The sequence below is a fragment of the Pseudopipra pipra genome, chromosome 8 (assembly GCF_036250125.1).
Source record: "Pseudopipra pipra isolate bDixPip1 chromosome 8, bDixPip1.hap1, whole genome shotgun sequence".
In the NCBI taxonomy this organism is placed as follows: Eukaryota; Metazoa; Chordata; class Aves; order Passeriformes; family Pipridae; genus Pseudopipra; species Pseudopipra pipra.
In genome coordinates, this window is record NC_087556.1 from 16858007 (window position 1) to 16874410 (window position 16404).

General features: G+C 43.7%; 1 protein-coding gene across 2 annotated transcripts in view; it reads right to left on the reverse strand.

Annotated features, from left to right (window-relative positions):
• TLL2 (tolloid like 2) overlaps window positions 1–16404 on the reverse strand; it is a 90836-nt gene that overhangs the window by 21527 nt on the left and 52905 nt on the right. For both annotated transcript variants that reach the window (XM_064662679.1, XM_064662680.1), the window contains 7 exons: window positions 15294–15464; window positions 14940–15057; window positions 14379–14557; window positions 13966–14071; window positions 9113–9237; window positions 4236–4351; window positions 2220–2322 (listed from right to left, as the gene is read on the reverse strand). In XM_064662679.1, the coding sequence (XP_064518749.1) occupies window positions 2220–2322; window positions 4236–4351; window positions 9113–9237; window positions 13966–14071; window positions 14379–14557; window positions 14940–15057; window positions 15294–15464 (918 nt within the window). The remainder of the gene's footprint in view (window positions 1–2219; window positions 2323–4235; window positions 4352–9112; window positions 9238–13965; window positions 14072–14378; window positions 14558–14939; window positions 15058–15293; window positions 15465–16404) is intronic.

The window sequence follows — 16404 nt, forward strand, 5'->3', positions numbered from 1 at the left end:
ATAAGCTCTCTGGCACTCACCAGCACTGGCAAATACCCAAATTCTGCAATCAAGTATGAATCCTGAAACAGATCAGTTGCAGATGCATCTTCAGCCCAAACAACCTCAACAACCTCAATTTGGTGCTCCTCTACCTATTCAAGCCAGATGCTCCTCACAGAAACAGAGCAGGCACCAACTATGCCCTGATAGTCAGGAACCTGCACTTGGGCCAGGAGCTTGCACAGTGCAAACATGGTTTTTTACTTCAGCTGACACCAGCACGGCTATACACTGAATTCAACATGGTCTTGGCACCCTGTCCAACTGAATCCCACTGAGATTTAGACAGAGGCAGAGAATACTTCTTCAGGTTGAATTCAGTCAGGACAGTGGTGAGAGGGATCTTGGCATCTTTGAAAAACCCCTACTGAGTAAAAACCTGGTTAATGCCTTACCTGCAATACAGCCTCTTAGTTCCCACTACCTGGCTGGGAATGGCATTTTCACCACCAACTTTTTTCTCTTGCAGAATCACCAATCCAAATACTATCTTGGACCCAGCTTTACTCAGCTACTATTGTGCCCCCAAGCTGTCCAGTACTGTTGGGGTAGCATGACAACCAATGTACCAATAGCATCTCCCATTTCCACTCCCAAAGGCAATGCTAAAAACAGCATCAGCACTGCAAAGCTCCTTCCTCTAGGGTCACTGAGCAACTGCCTCCTGGATTTAGACTTGGAGTTTAACAGGGGTGTCAAGAAGAGGAAAAGCAGATGAGGAACGAGAATGAGCAAGCTCCTCAGAGTGTGATAAAGGGCCCATTCATAAAAAGTTATACACCATTTAAAGGCTGGGTTTTCACACACTTCCCTGGGAAAATATGCAGCACACATGTATTTTTTCTCTCCGCAAGAAGCCTGTGCTTTCACAATTCACACTAATCCCCCTCCCCACCCCCTGCTGAATTGCCGTCTGTCTGCCTCTTCCGAGCTAATTTCATGGGCTCAGCCCCATGCGGGAGCCATGGCCACTCATGCAGTGTTTCCTTCCAGATGGAATCACTCCCAAGTCCACCTGCACTAGGGGGACAGGGAGGTGCTTGGCTTCTGAAATACCTTTAAATTACTCGGCAGAAAAAAAAAATAACGAGGAGCTAAGTTGCAGCTGCTGGAGCAATGTTACCTGATGCACGTGCAGCAGAGAACAGCAATAAATGCTGCCAAATCCAAAACAGGCAGGAAGCAGTAAAGCTGGCTGTCAACTGCAGTGAAAGGTAGGCCCACAGAAACCTGGAGACCAGCACGGCTTCAACCTTAGTACCTCACCTGGTACCAGGGTTAGGATGTCCAGTAGGGCCAAGGAGAGCACCCAAACCTCCCTAAACCCTCTGACCCAATGCTGACTGTCCCAGTCCTGGGCTGCAGCATGGGGCACAGCTGCTCTAACACAGCTGGGGATGCTACATAAGCTGATTGCTTCTTTTCTTTCAGGCAGAAGGGGCTGTTTGGAGTGCAGCATTTTACATGTTTGGGACACCGAGGTTAGGGGATGAAGTCAGGATCAGAGCCAATGAAAAAGTAGGTGGGATTCCTGAACCACTCGGGGTGACAGAAGACTTGCAGTTACAATAGCAGGAGGCAAAGGAATAGGGAGGATACAGAGGAGCTGCACTTCTCAGAGAACAACACAACTTCTTTGGGAATGGGAGCAGGAGCAGAGTCCTTGCACAGTTTGACATCCTAGGCATGGTCTAGCAAGTTCCCTGCTAGGAGTACAGAGGCTCCAAGTACAGAGTACTGTGCATTTGTAAACACAAATACTTGAGAAATAATGGCAAGAGTTTGGGTCAGGAGCTGTAGTACAGCTGCTTCATTCTGACTGCCTGACAATTCCACCCCGGACTTGGGAAAGAGCAATAATAAAACTCCAGAGACCACAGTTTTAGTCCCAGCCAGGGCCCTGACTCACTTCCCTCCCTGCATCCTTTCTCAAGCTGGAAAAGGAAGGAACAAAATCTTTGCTACCAAAGGTCTTGGAGTATGAATCACTTGGAGTGAATATAGCACACAAACATCTCTGGATGGAGACATTAAGGGATGGTCAGTGCATAGGGCCATCCCCGGCTTGACATAGGGTCCTTCCAGGTAAAGAAAGGTTTGTTTCTGTTTATTTTCCCCACTCTCCAATGCATCAAGAACAATACACGAAATGCAATTAAAATGAAACAGGTACTCACCCAATAACGGAGCCTTTCTCCAGTAGCCATCTCGCACCTCCACATAATCATACCAGCAAAGGCGACTTTTAAACAAGTCCATTGATGTGAAATTTAACATAATCTGAAAGGAGAGAGTACACATTTCTCTTTGGGGATGGAGTTACATTAAAAAGAAGATCCTATAGATTGTATTTCACCTCTGCTACAGTGCTGCCTAAGTGAGTATGCAGGAAAAGACAGCTGGGCCATTGGTGGGATTTGTACATCAGCTTTCCTCAAAAAAGGAAGGCTTCTCAAGGTATTTTAATGAAACCATGACAGTACATGACAGCCAATAACTCTTTACAATCAACTCTGTAATTAAAAGTCAATGCTCCTCAGTTACTAAAATGCTACTTGAAAAAAGCCTGTTTGGATTTTTAAAATTAAAAACCGAATCTTCATTTTTCAATGATGTGAACATCATAGAGAAAGACATTGTCACAAAACACACTTCTGAGGTCTCTACCTTCATATAAATGACACTTGTAAGAAAAATATAATTTTGCTGATTAGGTTCCACATTCTGACAATCAGACTCACAGCATCAGAATGATGCAATTGGGTTTAGTGACTTTATCAAGCGCAGCTTAGCATTAAAATGTTATTACTTCAGCCTCCTTCCTCTGTCACATGGATCACAGGCCTTGGTCTGGGCCTATGGAGGTCACTGATGGGGTGTACTTGTATCTTCTCCTTTGCAAGATTTGACCCATGTATTCATTTACATCCATAGTCTGCCACAGAAATGTCATTAGACTAGAATAGATGTTCTCTCCCAAAGTCCTGACCGGCAGTCCAGAAGGCAGTCTGCAATGATGTCACTCACTTTTTTCATGTTTTTGCAGTTTTCTGACTTCGGACAGCAAAAGGAGATTTATCTGTTTCTATGCAGATGAACGCTACAAGCCTGTTCTCAGCTAACACCTCAGTGCTACAATGCTACTTTGTACCAATCACTGCATTTGATTAAACAGGTAAGTTGCAGCATTCAATCTGAAATCGATGATTTATTTTTGTTTTTTAACATTAGTGGCTCAGCATCCAAACCAACACAACTCTTCTGAAGAGGCTGAGAAGCAAAGGGAGAGTTTACAGTAAATTTCCACACCACAAAACTCCCAGTGCCACAGTTTCCAAACCTGGATGGCTCTCGGCCCTCCTGCCCCAGTGATGCTCTCCCTGCAGCTGATGGCAGGAGCTCAGCATGGCATGGAACTGGGCTTGCAGGTGACAGAACCAGGTCCTGGAGCCAGGCAGCTGTTGCAAAACGAATGAACTCTGCACTTTGTCCAAGTCTTAAGCATATGTTGAGGGTGGTCCTCAGCAAAGTCACTCTGCTAAGGAGCCCCCAAGCTGGACTGTGCATTCTTGCAGCCTGGTACGGCGTGAAAGGCCTGAAAGGCTGGTGTTACTGGATTAAGGAAAGATTTCATTTCTACAGGAAGATCAATAAAACAAAAAGAGCTGAGAAGAAGGTGGACAGGGTGGGTGATTGATGCGCAGCGGGGCTTGGCGTTTCAAGGCGGGAACAGGGAGTTCCCTGACAGGCATATTATGCCTGCGTGACAGGGGCAGGCCACACATGTCACTCATGGCTCCTTGGCTCCCTTAAGGACCCCAGATGGCTGGCACATTTTATCTAACTCATCTGACTGGCACCTGGCTTTGGGAGGTGAGCTCAGCTGGAGATAGCAGGTGATAGGAAATGTCCATGCAGGGTTCAGCCTCGAATTGAGAGTGAGGATCAAAGGTCAACACACAGTCCAGACCTGGGAGGAGGCTCCACTCCAGCAGTACCTCTCCTCTCCTCAGGATCGTGTATCCCTCACTCCATCTCTGGGAGGACAGCACTGGTGCTTGTGAGCCTTTCCAGGCTCCATCCCTGCACCTCAGGCACATAGAGATCTTCTGGCAGCTACTAACACTGTCATCACAAGCAAAATCACATGTGAGGGAAATGCAGAGTACACCTTGTGCTGGTGTGGCACCTACCTTCTCCCCTGGGGTCACCGAGATCCTCCAGACACAGTGGGAATAGGAGGGGTAGCCATTTGGAAAGCCAGGGGCTGAGAAATTACCTGTTGAGTCTTGCAAGGTCTCTCCACAAGCTGCAGGAGAGGGGAAAAAACCTATCAAAAAGGAGTGACTCTGAAAGACATCAGGGTCTACCAAAATCTTTGTGCATGGCTGTAGTGTGTGGGTTGGTGGTTGGCACTCTAATGATGCTCATTCATGGTACTGGCCAAAGTTCATTGAGCACCTGAGACCTTGCCAAAGGGGTGATGTGAAATTTGTCAGAATTTCTAGGATAGAAGACGATCAGTGAAAGAATGTAGGGGAAACAGCTTTTAAAGAGGCTACCCTTCTTCCTTCATCTTCCTTCCACGTGCCAGCACTTTCAGGTTTCCACTAATCAAATGCAAAGTATTAACCCCACCCCACCTCACAACCCCACAATTGCTGCGAGCAAATCTGTTTTCCCTTCATTACAAGCTGCTCAATGAAGTTCTCCTTAGTTACCATTGTTAAGTGTCTTTTTTGGGGCTAAAACATCCTAACAAAAGCAGGGCAAGCCCCACTGCCTTCATGCTTTGGCTGCCCTGCACCTACCCTGCCATCACACTGCACAGGACAAAACGTGAGCACGGCAGCCCATTGCTCTCCCAACTTCCCATTTTGTGGCCTGCTGCAGTTGATGAAATGTAGATCCCACAGTGATTTTCAGGAAGCAAGGAACATGCACATGCATATGCTCCTTTAGGGAACCACAGCTTCCAACATCTGGGAAAGCTGTGACTACTGTAGTTCCTGCTCTCCGAGCCAGGAAGACTGAGCTGGAACGAAGAGTGACCATCTACATCTGCATCTACATCTGGCTAAGTGGGAGGATCACAAATATCAAAGCTCCCATTTTCTTCAGAGTGCTCACTAGACACATCCAAATACCTACTGCAAGATGCAGGGACCTTAGCTTGCCTGCTTCCCAGTTGTTTTTCCAATTTCATAACACACAAGCTGCCCTTGATCTGCAACTTGGTTTCCTCAGAGACGGTAAGGCAGCCCCCAAAAATCCCTGATTAAGCAGCAGTGCTTTGAAAGATCCGACAAGGCCTTTCTTTTCTCATGGAAATGCCAGAGGTTGTTCCTCTGCTTGATGCTATCACACGCTAATTTTGCAGCCGTGATTACATTTAGATGGGCGGGTTGGAAGCTGGAGGTGAAAAGAGAGTGATCCCATTCAAAAAGTTTGGTATCTTCAAACAGGGGAGAAGGAGTTACCTAACCAGAACTTCTTAATTTCCCTAAAGAAGTCTGATACACAGCTTGACAGATCAGATTAGATGAACAATAGGTGGGGACACAAAAAGGGGGTTTTTATTAATTTTTTTTTAATGAAGAGGGAATTCCAATCCATAACTCACCAAGATAAATGACTGTTCTTTTTATCTGCTCAAAAACCTATTTAAACAAATATGAAATTATAAAGAGAGCTCTAAATCATGGGAAACACATACAACATAACCATAGTGACATAGAGGATTATCACTCTCAGCTGAATCAGAGTAAAGGTTTCCAACAGCCCAGACTTAATTCTTGTAAGTGTAATTACACAGCTCCTGGTAAGACTGTGAAATTATGGAACAGGTACTATTCCATCTACTTCCAGAGACTGGTCTGTTGAAATATCATGAAAGGAGACCTATCTAACTATCCACCCTTGCAGAGGAAACTCCCCAGACACACTGAGAGAGGTTGGCCCTTCAGCATGGAGGAAAAGTGCTTGCTTGCATGTGCGGGGGGAAGCATGATATCAAGCAGTGCATGTTTGTCTGTAGAGCACAGTCTCTTGCAGAGCACCTCAAAAAGTGATACAACTGCACTCCACTTAGTAGCAAAGAAGCCAGCAGGTCCAATAAAGCCACTGTTTGGTACTTCTGGGATCGAAGAAACTGAGCGGCTAGAAAGCAACAGAGGTGAAAAGCAAAGTAGAAAGGTGAATGCTTCAGAACTCATTTGTAAATGAAGTAGCTGAGTGACAGGCACTTACAGCTCATGAGCTGGTTACTGGTACACTGAATCTACTTGAAAATGCCCAGAGGATTGGAAGAGATGATATAATGCAGGATCATTCTCAATTTATAGTTTGACCATTTTCAGTTTGTTCCTGAATGGCCACACAGGCCTCTTTCCTTTAGCTCAGCACAAGATAGCAGGATGAGTTTTTTTAAAGCCTTTTGTAGAGACTATAGTCATCAAATCCTCAGCCATGCAGCCATAACAAATCTAGCATTAACTACTGTGTAGCAGATTGCATCTTGACTTCCACAAATTCCTTCAGCAAATTTCATATTGTTTCACCTGGCTTGGCACTAACTTTAACCCAGCAGGTATAAGCTTTGGGGAATTAAGAGCAATTTAAAACAGCAGGGTTTTAGAATGGACAAGCTAAGCAAGCCCTAACTGTAGCAGCCACATGAGCTCCAATCTAATGAAGTTGGAGAGCCCTGTTTCTTACAACAGACACAGCAGTTGTTCTGGCTCATACCAGTGCATACTTGTAACTCATCCTCCATCATACTAGCTCTTTTTTTGGAGAGATATTATAAGGTATTGTCAGATGGAGGCTCTCTTTCTAGAAGGGAAGCTATCTGCCATTCAACTTCTGAATGATGTTGCTGCACTTTACCTAAAAATCCTCAGCTTGACTACTGAACAAAGTGTCCTCAACTTAAAGTCTCATTCAGACCCTGCTTGAACACACAGTTGAAGTCCTTTGGTTTTGAACTCTCCCGCTTTGTACTTTGCAGAGGTACAGAACTTTTCAAGCTACAGATTCAAATGGCAGATGAAGATGTTAATGTCATTAAACATACTGCACCTCCTTTCAGGTGCAACCTGAGTATAAATTTTGATGGAAAGAGAAAAAGAAAACCAAACCAGAACAACAGATATTTGAAAAAAAAATTGTTTAGTAGGCTTAAAGCTCTAATCATTTTGCTGCCAAATACGTTCTGAACTGCAATAACCTCTGCTAAAGCTTTGTGGAAAAAAATAAGTAGGAAAGTTCTACTTTGCAAGTGGAAAACATGAGACTCAGAAGGGTCCTCATTTTAAAGAATGTTGCTTTGTAGCTTTTAGTTTAACTTTAACCTCAGGCCAAAGTGGCTTTTCAGCTTGCCTCAAGAAATCTAAATCTGTAGTTGATTCTTCCAGCTATGGGAATGAAAAGCCTGTTTGGATTAATTCTGACTCAATCAAAAAACATAGTGCAAAACAAATCAACCCCTAAACTAATCAATGAGATAATTTCTCAAGAACAGTGTTTTGTTCTACCAAAAACAATTTAGAGATAATTATGAGTGGTAAAAAGAAAAAAAAAGTTAATTAGAACTAACACACCTAAGAAAGTTATACTACCCACTATAAGCTAAAAGCAGTGATTCCCAAACATATGGACCCTGAAGTCCTCAGAATTCATTCTAGACCCTTATGAACCCATACTTTCTGACCTGTACATGGATACAGAGAAGCAGCGGATTTGCACACCAGCTATCCACCACTCTCCGTGGCCTCACAAATGGTTTACAGAGCAGTGCTAGCCACCTACTTACTTAAGATGTGACTCTGTATACCAGTAAAACTTAGCCCTCATCCTCTTCCCCTCTCTTTGTGATATTTTTATTTCTAGAGGAGTAATTACTTATGATCATATTAGGTTTATGATCAAAGCCACTCTCAACTGAACTACTTGCTGGCCAGATCAACCCATTAAGATAACCTTCTAGGCTATGCTTGCAAAAGTCCTGTTTTACTTCCCTGCATTATTATAAAAGTTACAAAGTAATTCTGCAAAACTAGGGTAACTCTCTCATTCTCCAGTATCTTCTCATGGATGTTGATAACCTGCAGAAATTCAGAGTTTGCTAAATTTTCTACCTCCAAGCATCACACCTATTCCAGTCTCTTCCCAGTCACTGCAGTCCATGCCACAGGCACCAGACTGGGTGCCGTCTTTGCTTGAAACCTCTGTTTGCATTCTCATGCTCAGCCTGTCCTTAAGTTTGACAGATTGCTTCTCTGAAATCTGGTTTTCTCTATTAAAATATTCAGCTAAAACAGTGGCATAAACTTTCATTGTCTCCAATTTAAAAGCATTCTCTTGTTCTGATGGATTAATCTAATCTCCCAGTCATACCTGTGACCCCAATGTTCTTTTTGTCAATCTTTCCAGTCCCCATACAAAGTAGGACCTTGGTATTGGTCTATAGTATGTCACACTTACATAGATGCGTTCTCTATCAAAGCTGTTCCCAGTCTGTCAACCCTTTGGCAGCAGAAAGAGGGATTCAGCCCATTCCTGAACAGTCCAAAGCACCAGCTTCCAGTACCCAACTGGATGTTTCACAAATCAGCATCTTAGAGCTTTCTTCCATGTTATCTCCCAAGCAACACACCATAATCACAGAGACACACTTAAGGCTCATTTCTGGGACAACAACTATATAAATTACAACAGATATTTGATGGTGTGTAGAGACCTCAGTCTACCAGATATCCTTCTGCCACTTTGATAACTCCTAGTCCCCACTCTGTGGTCTTGTACACTGATTTAATTTTCTGTGAACAGAGCCTACACTGGACCAACTTGAAGCCCTAAACCAAACCAGAACACTGGCAAAGTACTAATAGGAGACACATGTTAGGCAAGTTCACTTCTCCCAGAGCTTCAGCCTGAAGCATTTGACAGTCTATGTTTCCCGAGTCTCTTTCCTCAAAGGGATCGTTAAGGTACTCTTGAACTACAATGCCTTCCAGATAAACCATATGTCTACAATAAAGCTGGAGCCATCTCCACAAGCCATATTTACCTGGGCATTTGTACAACTTCCTTGCCTGAGCGATGTCTCCCTGACTCAGGCGAATACGCTGCCCAATAGTTGGCCGGACCCCATTGTCATCACGACGGGGGAGGATGGTGTCGAGGAAAACCCCTCTAAAGGGAAGAATAGAGAGACACAGAGCAGTGAAATAGGGAAAGGGACACAGTGCATAGAAGGCAATCCTGGCAGGCCTCCCACACCCATCCCCGTGACCCTATCTCCCATGCTAACAAGTAAGAGTGATGCAACTTGTGATAACTGCATGTCTCCAGACAGCCTTCTCACTATAGCAGACAGCTTCCAAATGTACAGGCAAGTCCGCCAAGCCAGTAAATTCCTCTTTGATGTCCCAAGATTGCTGCTGCCTCTGCTTGAGTATAGACACATTCCTTGCCATAAATCAGAAAAAGGAATTAAATATTCTTGCAGAAGGTTCATGGCACATCTGGCTCAGCACAAGCACAGGCTGAATGTTTAAGCCAAAGGAGGAAAGGGAAGGGGAGTTTGTTCAGCAGCAGATTAGGTTGGGCTGGCAATGACTGTGCCTGCCATAGACAAGAGGAAAAGATCAAGTGCTCTACCCTTGTTCTGCACAAGTTTCCAAGCTAGTAACTCCACTTCTGTCTGCCTCTTTTTACTTGCTACTATTTCTTCCATGTGCTTCGTACTCAGGAACTCTTTACAGTACTTCTGATCTCAGTCCAGTGAAGGATTTAAGCTCAGGCCTCACTTCTATTAAAATGCACTCCACGAATCCAAGCAAGAGCTTGCATGCAAGAGAAACCCCCCAAGAGAGAATTAGGACTTCAGGGAGGGAGGGAGACAGAAACCTAAACTCCAGGTTGATGGAGTCCAAGCTCTTGCAGGCAGGCTGTCCAGTCCACAGGAACCCTTTCACTGCACCCCTGAATGTCTAACAGGCTTGGGGCTGCCAAGGCTAACAGTGAGCTTAACTTCAGCATCAGCTCAGTGAGGCAGACTGCTCCTTCTGCAGGACAGGATACAACTGTCCGTAGAGTCCAACAGGAAATCAGGGCAGAAGCAATAATTTACTGCTGCCTAATCCTGATACAAGAATCTTCAAGTATGGGTAACACACTAAGTGCACAAGTAATTCTGTTCATTGGGCTGCTCAGCTGTGTAAGAGCCTTGGGAAGGAGTTTTAGAGGGCTTTTTTCACATTGGTTTAATTTTAAATAAATACTGCAAGCAGAGTATTTGTATCACAGCTAACAGAAAATATCATTCTATGAAACATATTGTCCGAGGGGTGGTGGGAGTGTTGGGAGTTTTAAAAACTGGAATCAACTCTTGCATGGGAGATGTTTTTTTTTTTTTTCCTGCAATAGAAAAATTCCTCATCAGCACCAAAATTGGTACTTAAAAGATCTGAGACGAGTCCATCAAATTTTGATTTATAAATTCAGTCTGGTATTCTACACACCAGCTGCATGCCTTGGGCTGAATTTATTGAAGTTTATGTATTAGAAATAAATCCTTCAATTCCAGAAACACCACAAACAGAGAAACAGGTCAGTTTGCTCAAAGTACATTTTCAAGCCTCCTCAGGAGTTCACAGAAGAACTTGGCATTTGGCAGGAACATACTTCTGTGGCCTCTGAAATGATTTCTGCAGATCTCCAAGGTCAACCAGGGAAGAATGACAGAGTTCAACAGAAAAACCACCACTTGCACACACAAACTTTTGATTCTTTTTCCCATTCTAGCCCTCACAACTGTTTACTCATAGCCCTCAGCTTTCTGCACATTGCATTCATCTAGGGCATTGCTCACACAATGCAAATAACTCACAACTTCACATTACCCTTATTACTTGCCATTTTCTTTCAGAAGGCTGTACTCTTGGCTGGGGCAGTAAGATTTTTGGTTTTGCTTTTTTCTCCAACTGAATTTTGGACTCCTTTCACATATATTGCTGAACATGATTCCCAATTATGAAGCAGTAAGTATAGTTCCTCTCATTTTACCATTAAAAGAACTCAGCAGAGTCATGAGCATCCACAAAGTACCCTGAATGTGTAAAGCACCATGACAGTGTTATGAAATTATCAACTGATCTCAATAAATGCTAAACATCCATGCCCCAATAGATAGGGCAACAGATAGAGGTGCTTAAACAACACTCAAGGAAGCAGATATTCAAGGACCCAGCTGCAGGCAGCTACCTTTTGTCCCAACTCTGTATTTATACCCCCATGTGCAGAAGAGAGACAATGCAGTGAAACCTGTGGAGGATGTGTATACATCTTGTGCAGGATTAGGATGGTGCATTGCAAATACATCAAGAAGATGTCCCTTGGCACGCAGGCAGTGCTACCTGCATTCTGTTTTGTAACTCCAAACATAATGTGCTGCCATTTCTATTAGCAGGCAGCTTAGTAAATTAAGGTAACTTACTATTTGCTTAGGGCTCTGTGGAGGTTTAAACTTTTCTTATTGCTAAGCTGCCATTTATGGGCCTTGACAGCTGTAAAATAAATTGTTTAATGAGACAGCAATATTCAGTTTAGATTGCTGCCATGTCTGTAAGGAATGCACGAGGAAATGAAAGCCTGCAGCCACATTCTGCAAAACAGGCAACTTTCAGATATAGATGAGAACAGAAATTCCCATGGTAAAAACTTGTTACTGCTGTCATTACAGTCTTTTGTGCCACACTCCTATTCCTATTAGCCACAGACAAAAATGAGGAATGTGTTTTGCTGTTGAAAGGAAAAGGAGGAGTGACTCCTACAGCAATTCTCAAAAGTATGCCTGGAAATAATTTCCACTGCTAGGACTCACTGTGTCTCAGAAAAACTGTACTTTTCTATCCTAGCTACAAAGTTTAGAACAGAAAAGGGCCCAGGATTTACAGCAGCACTTGCCCATGGCAAACACTGTATGATTTGCTATCATCAATACTGGTAGAAGTTAAAACCAACAAGGTTGTGCTAAGTGTCAGGTAAGAATTGCTACAAGAGAGTAAGTCACAGACATGGCTCTGTGCCCTTCCCCTCCTTCTCACTCACATATCTCATCTCTGCTGGTCAGGTGCTCATACCATCCTCTTACATGGGCTTTCTGTTGTCCTAATGTATTAACACACCCACTGCAGCCCTTCCCTTGCAGGGTCATACAGGGACTCTCTCCCTTTCCTACCCACTGATCTTAATGAATCTTGCTGGAACTTAATATCTTCATGGGCTCTGTGCTTTCATCAGTTTGGGTTGCAATCGGCCAGCACTCACAAAGCTCAGTAAGGTGGGCAGGAGACGTGCATACACCCACCAATCTCTACTGACCGGTCAAAGCATCGTTCCCTTAGGGGAGCGGATGTCAAGACAGGTCTTGGTAAAGTAAAAGCCTGTTCCCAGCACTGCCTATTTCTGGTGAGAGCACAATTAGCCCACAGAGGCACTTAGTGCTCAGTTCAATTACTGCACAAAGACTGCTCCTGGGGTGAGGGTGAGTCACAGAGACAAAGGGCTTAAAGAAAACAGACTGAAAAATCCTATGAAGCACCAATTTAAATTTAGAAGGTCTCTTGCCATTTTTATCCCATTTTGGTCCAGCAGTGCTCTGAAGGACTCTGGTTTTCAGGAGACACAGACTCAAAAGCATCCACAAAATAAATGGTGGTAATAACTTAATCCTGCTTTTGTGCAAGACAATTCTAACCATTTAGAGTTTAGCAAATGCTGGTAGGGTCCAGCAGATGCCTCAAGGGAAGAAAAATTGTTTGCTTTGGATATCTGATCCAAAGAAATCTCTAAAGGATGCAAGACACCCTTGCCCAGCCACCGTCTCCTCCTGCCAGAACAAGTAGCAGTGATAATTTTCCACTGGTTGATGTGAAGCTGCAGAAACAAAAGCACAAAACAACAGGCTTGGCCCTTTCATACAACTGGGAAATGAGAAAGTTTAAAAAGCCCCAAAGACACCTTTCATTTTTTGAAACAAAAAGTTGTCAAGAGTGTGAATATTTCCACTCTGCCTTCCAAACCCCTTTACTCATAGTATGTAGTGTTAGAGAGCTCTTGTGAAAGAACAATAGGGGGATTTATGAAAAAACCCTTCAAATAATGCAGCAAAATGAAGCTGATCATTCAGTAACTCCCATTTCAAATCCAGGACATAAATAACTATGTTTATTTCACCTCTCTATCCAGTAGAGTAGTTTGATCAGAAAATGGGCTTCATCTGGAGGGATGAGATGACAGTCAAGGGCAAATAGTCTACACAGAAACTGGACAGTTAGTTGGGACAGTACTGATAACTTCTCCATGAAAAACCCACTCACAGAGAACCACACAGCTGCAGAGGCCATGATCTAAAGAACATGCATAAATGGTAAAAAAAAAAAAAATACCCAAGTAATTAAAGATCATGATCTAGAGTTGAATTTTCCCTTGGCAAAGCCACTGGAGACTCTGAAGGCAATACTGCAACTCCAAAGCATAAGTTGGACAACCAAGAGATTCCAAGCTTGTTTTAGCATTACCCACCTTGCATGTGGGCAGACACACACACGGGTACACATGTGCTGCCTGGAAAGGTTGCAAAGAGTGTTAACGTGGCTTTAGAAGGTCTCTGAGATTACCAGTATTGCTACTGAGTGAATGTAGTGGGAAGAGGAAAACAGGAGTTCACAATACTGCACTCACCTTGCTTTTTCAAATATTTTTCATGCTTTGCAATGCAGCAGAGCTCACTGCTGCATATCTCTACTGCCACATATCTCTACAATAGATCATAGAGATTCTAGGCTCTACTTATCCCTCAGAGCCAACCACAACTACCAAAAATAGTCCTAAGGACATGTAACCTTGGATTATCACCTGGAGAATGTGTTCCTAGCATAGTGCATGATGCTGTCAAAGTCGTAGGTCTCTCCTAGTGAGTTCACTTCCCCAGCTTCCATCTTTAAAAAGTTGTACTCTTGACCTGTGATGACAAACAAAAAGGAACAGAAACAAATCACTTAAAGAGAGGATTAAAAAAAAAAAAAAAAAGACTTTACCTCTGGGAGCCTGAAATGAAAGGGATATGCTCCTGTGTTCCAGCAATTCCAGCTGGAGGTCCAAAATGTCTAGTCATTCAGCTATTTTGATGCTTATTCTAGACAAGGACTAGCAATATTTCTTTTTGTCCATCCCAGCTCATGGACCACCAGGGTTTTCCACCCTGGTCTAGCAAGAAAGGTTTCTACCCACCCAAAAGCCAGGTGGAATAACCTGAAGTGCAATTTTACCTTGCTGTATGTTCTCTCTGATGATCGTGACATGCTGGTCCCTGTCAGGCCGTGTGTGTTCATGCCAGAAACCTACCACATGACCCAGTTCATGAGCCACAATGCCAAACTTGTCACAGTTCTTTCCAATGGATATAGCCTGAGGGCCCCCTCCTCGTCGACCCACGTATGAGCAACATCTGGAAAAGAAAACACACAAACCCATGCAGCACATCAGTGAATTGGGGAAGTCTGAAACACGGGAACACAGGGTGGCATCTGGCAGGGTTCAGGATAGGCTCACAGTTGTATACACTATACTCACATACTTACATTTATGTATAAAGAAAACATAAAGAAAAGAGTGTATATCTGTAAAAATGCATATATATACAGTCTTAAGTGTTATCCCAGGAAAAAGAATCCAGAAAGGCTTAGCACCTTCTGAGCAAATACTAAACAATCCTAGCTATCCTTACTGAAAGTGACCAGCTGCATCTTTGTGATATATTCTCCAATGTAGCCATTGGTCAAAGCCATTTGTCACAGTTTCCAATATAGATTGGAATACAGATCACTTACCCACATGTTCTGTACGTGAACACGATGAAGCTCTCTTCGTCAGTTCTCTCCACAAATGTCACACAAGTGTGCTTCTCCCAGTGCCTCATTGCTTGCTTAAAGATAGCTCTTTGGGTTCCTGAAATAGAGAAGAGCAAACAGTGAAGGCTTGGCTTTCAGGAAAATCTCTAATGGATTTCAATCTGGATATGGGAACAGTCAACCTTTCCAACAGTTCCTTGTGTAACCACCCTACCTCAGGAGAGAGATTCCCAAGAACCCAAGTAATTTGTGGGAAAACTGCTCCAGAGATTTCTCACATGTTTTGAGACACACCCCCCTGAGCAAACAGGGAGCAATATTTTCACTACTGACCAGTGAAATTTCCCCCGATCACATAAGGGATGACCCCGCCTGGCCAGATTCTCTCAGCCCTGGATGTGGTTGCCCTGCGCACTCTGGGAGAGGAGTGTGTATCCATCCCAGACTCATCTTCATATTCCTTCCTCTTCGGTATCCTTGCAAGCGTTGTGTTCTGCTTGCTGTCTGCAAGACAGAGTGGCAACACCATTTAAATTCTCTTTAGTTCCACCAGTATCCTGGAGCTTCAGAAAAAAGATAAAAAGAAAAAGCAAGGTGTTAAACCAAACCAGAAGTGATAGCCAGATTTTCCAGTGATTTTTTGGGACTTAGTTAATCTGTAGAAAACTGATCCTTCTTGTCTTTGAGCCTTTGAGCACTACGCCAAACCCATTCTCCCATAAAGGCATAAAAGGACATCCTTCCCTGTCTCTAGCCACTCACTCTCTGCAACAGCAACTTCTTAGATGGGGGCACAGTACTTAAACAAGGGGAACAGGAGGTAGGGATCAAACAAGTCCAGGCATCACTGTACATTCTCAACATGCCCTACTCACCCAGATCTGCAGAGATTTGTTCTATTAGGGCTGACTTCACAACAGCAACAACTACTCATTTGAGTTGGCTTTGGAAGAATGTGACAGACTTCTTACACTGAAACCTGTACTCAAAGTATTACTTTGGTTTCACATACCAGGTCTCGGGTGGTTTGGAAATCTGCAAAGATCAGACAGTCTCTGTTGGAGGAGGGATGCTCAGGATGGATAAGCTGAGGCACAAATCTCCATCCATGCTGATTCTCTTCATTGTAATGAAAAGGAGCAAAAATACAAAAGGGAAAAGCAGAACACATTTCTTTTTATAAAGGGTAGAGGAGCCCTGGCTGTGTGGTGCTCAGTGCTCACCTTAAAACCTGCCAGAGGATTCACACAGGCTTCTAGGCAGACCTTGTACCTTGCCCTTGCTTCTGTCCTGCTGCAGCTCTGCTTACATAGTGGTTATGCCTATGTGAGTTGCACCTTTAATGTGTTGTGGGTCTGACCCAGAGAAAATATCCTCTACTCAAAGCTTCCTGGTTGTTCATCCCCTATTTGTTATGCCATGGGAAACTCAAACCTCAAAGCAG